Source organism: Bison bison, unplaced genomic scaffold (assembly GCF_000754665.1).
Source record: "Bison bison bison isolate TAMUID 2011002044 unplaced genomic scaffold, Bison_UMD1.0 scf7180017849866, whole genome shotgun sequence".
Lineage (NCBI taxonomy): Eukaryota > Metazoa > Chordata > Mammalia > Artiodactyla > Bovidae > Bison > Bison bison.
In genome coordinates this window covers 411,874-413,731 of record NW_011480439.1, presented here as the reverse complement: position 1 = coordinate 413,731, position 1,858 = coordinate 411,874, and the positions used below count along the sequence as shown (strand labels likewise).

General features: G+C 68.1%; 1 protein-coding gene across 1 annotated transcript in view; it reads right to left on the bottom strand.

The window, feature by feature from the left end:
- Positions 1-1,858, bottom strand: part of HGFAC (HGF activator) — an 8,103-nt gene that overhangs the window by 3,440 nt on the left and 2,805 nt on the right. Inside the window, exons 7-11 of the mRNA XM_010848125.1 lie at positions 1,729-1,855; positions 1,448-1,558; positions 1,197-1,371; positions 869-990; positions 1-263 (exon numbers count right to left, since the gene is read on the bottom strand). Coding sequence (XP_010846427.1) covers positions 1-263; positions 869-990; positions 1,197-1,371; positions 1,448-1,558; positions 1,729-1,855 — 798 coding nt within the window. The remainder of the gene's footprint in view (positions 264-868; positions 991-1,196; positions 1,372-1,447; positions 1,559-1,728; positions 1,856-1,858) is intronic.

Genomic DNA, 1,858 nt, shown 5'->3' with positions numbered 1-1,858 from the left:
ATTGGAGAAGCAGTGGGCGGCAGACACCACCCAGCAGGTGTGGACGAGGCTCCCCGCACAGAAGTTGTTCCCGATGTAGATGGCGGCCAGCCAGGGATGGGAGCCGGGCAGCGAGGAGGAGCCGCCGATAATGCGGGGCCGCAGGAAGGTCCTCTTCTTGTGTCTCTTGCCGCAGGTCTGGCGTCCAGCTGGTCCAGCGGCTGTGGGCCCAGGCAGGGTCAGCAGGGCCTCGGTGGGCGGGGGCTGAATCCTGGCAAGGGATTCTGGGGACACAGATCACTGGATCACGCCGCAGGTCCTGGCTGTGTCCAGGATTCTCTAGGCCCCCAGTGGTTCACCTGCCTCCAGCCCCAGCCTAGGCAGCTCCTCTGAAAGAGGAGCCCAGCTCACGCCCAGCTCTGCCCTTGGGTGGGGGGTGGTGGCGCGGGGCACAGGACTTAACTCTGAGCCTGTTTTCCTCATCTGCAGGATGAGGAGAACTGTGCCTGATCACAGGCTTTGCAGAAGCCAGGGTGGCCCAGCAGGCCTGGCAGGGGTTCCTGTCCCTTCCAGCAGCCTGGGACCCCAGAGCCAACCCAGGATGGGTCAGAGGGCAGGCTGGCCTCTTGGAGCCACCTACCCACCAGGGGCTGACCCCAGGGACACCCAGCTGTATCTTTGTCTGTGGGGACCATCCGGGCACAGTGCAGAATGCCTGGGCCCCCTGACCTCTGATGCCGACCCACTGCATGGCCTTGGTCCAGCCCTGTTGTGGTGAGCCTCAGTCTCCCCATCTCTCAGATGGGCCCGTGGTCCTCCGGGGAGAGGCGGCCACACATGGGGGTGTAGTGGGAAGACCCCAGTGGGGTGGGGCCAGCCCGGTGCCCACCCTGCTCCTCCCGAGACCACCTCCAGCTGCGCGCACCGCAGGCCGCTAGGCGGCAGTACTCCCAGGACAGGGCGCTGTCCTTCACCACGTAGCACCAGGGCCTCTCGTCCTTGTCTGGGTTCCTGGTGGACAGGGACAAGCTGGTGGGCGGGGGTCATGGCCCCGCAGAAGCAAGGGGGGAGATGAGGATGCCTGCTGTGGGGGGGGGGGGTTTCTGACCCCCCCAGAAGGCTCTGCTCCTGCAGGTGGTTCTGAGCCCTGGCCCCAGGCTCCGCTCCCTGAGCAGCCTCCCGAGCAGAGGGGTCAGGACCGTGGGGACAGTGCTGACCGGCAGTAGGCGTGGGGGCCCAGGCCCAGGAGGGCCGCGGCACCCACGGAGTCCACGTGCAGCTCCTGGTAGAGCAGGTCGGAGTTCCAGGCCAGGCAGCTGAGGCCTGAGGCCGCCGTGCTGGCCACGCCTCGGTACTCGGTGCCAGTCCCCACGAAGCAGCGCTGGGCGGGCACTGTGGGCGGTGGGAGTGCGGTGAGCCTGGGCCGCGGGACGTGGGGCCCACACCGCTCTGAGGCTGGGCAACTCACCGATGTTGCAGAGTCGCCCAGCGTAGTCTGGGGGGCAGGCGCAGACGGTGGTCCCGGTGGCCACGATCAGGTGGCAGGAGCCCCCGTTCAGGCAGGGGCTGCTCAGACAAGCTGGGGGGGAGCACTCGGGAGCTAGGCCTTGGCCCCAAGCCAGGGGTGGGGGTGGGGTGTCTAGGCCTGGTTCCCACCCTGGTGCCCCTCCCTGGTGGCCCTGGGAAACCCCTTCCCAGAGCGCAGGCTCAGTGACGTGGCCCACCCCGCCGGGCCGCGCCCTCGAGTACCTGTGTGGCGGGTCCCCTCACAGCGGATCTGGCCCCCCGCGCACTCGCATTGCTCCACGCGGCCCTGGTGTACGCGGGCCCAGCGTTCACCCGGCTCCAGGTACTCGTAGCGGCTCTCGTCAAAGCACTT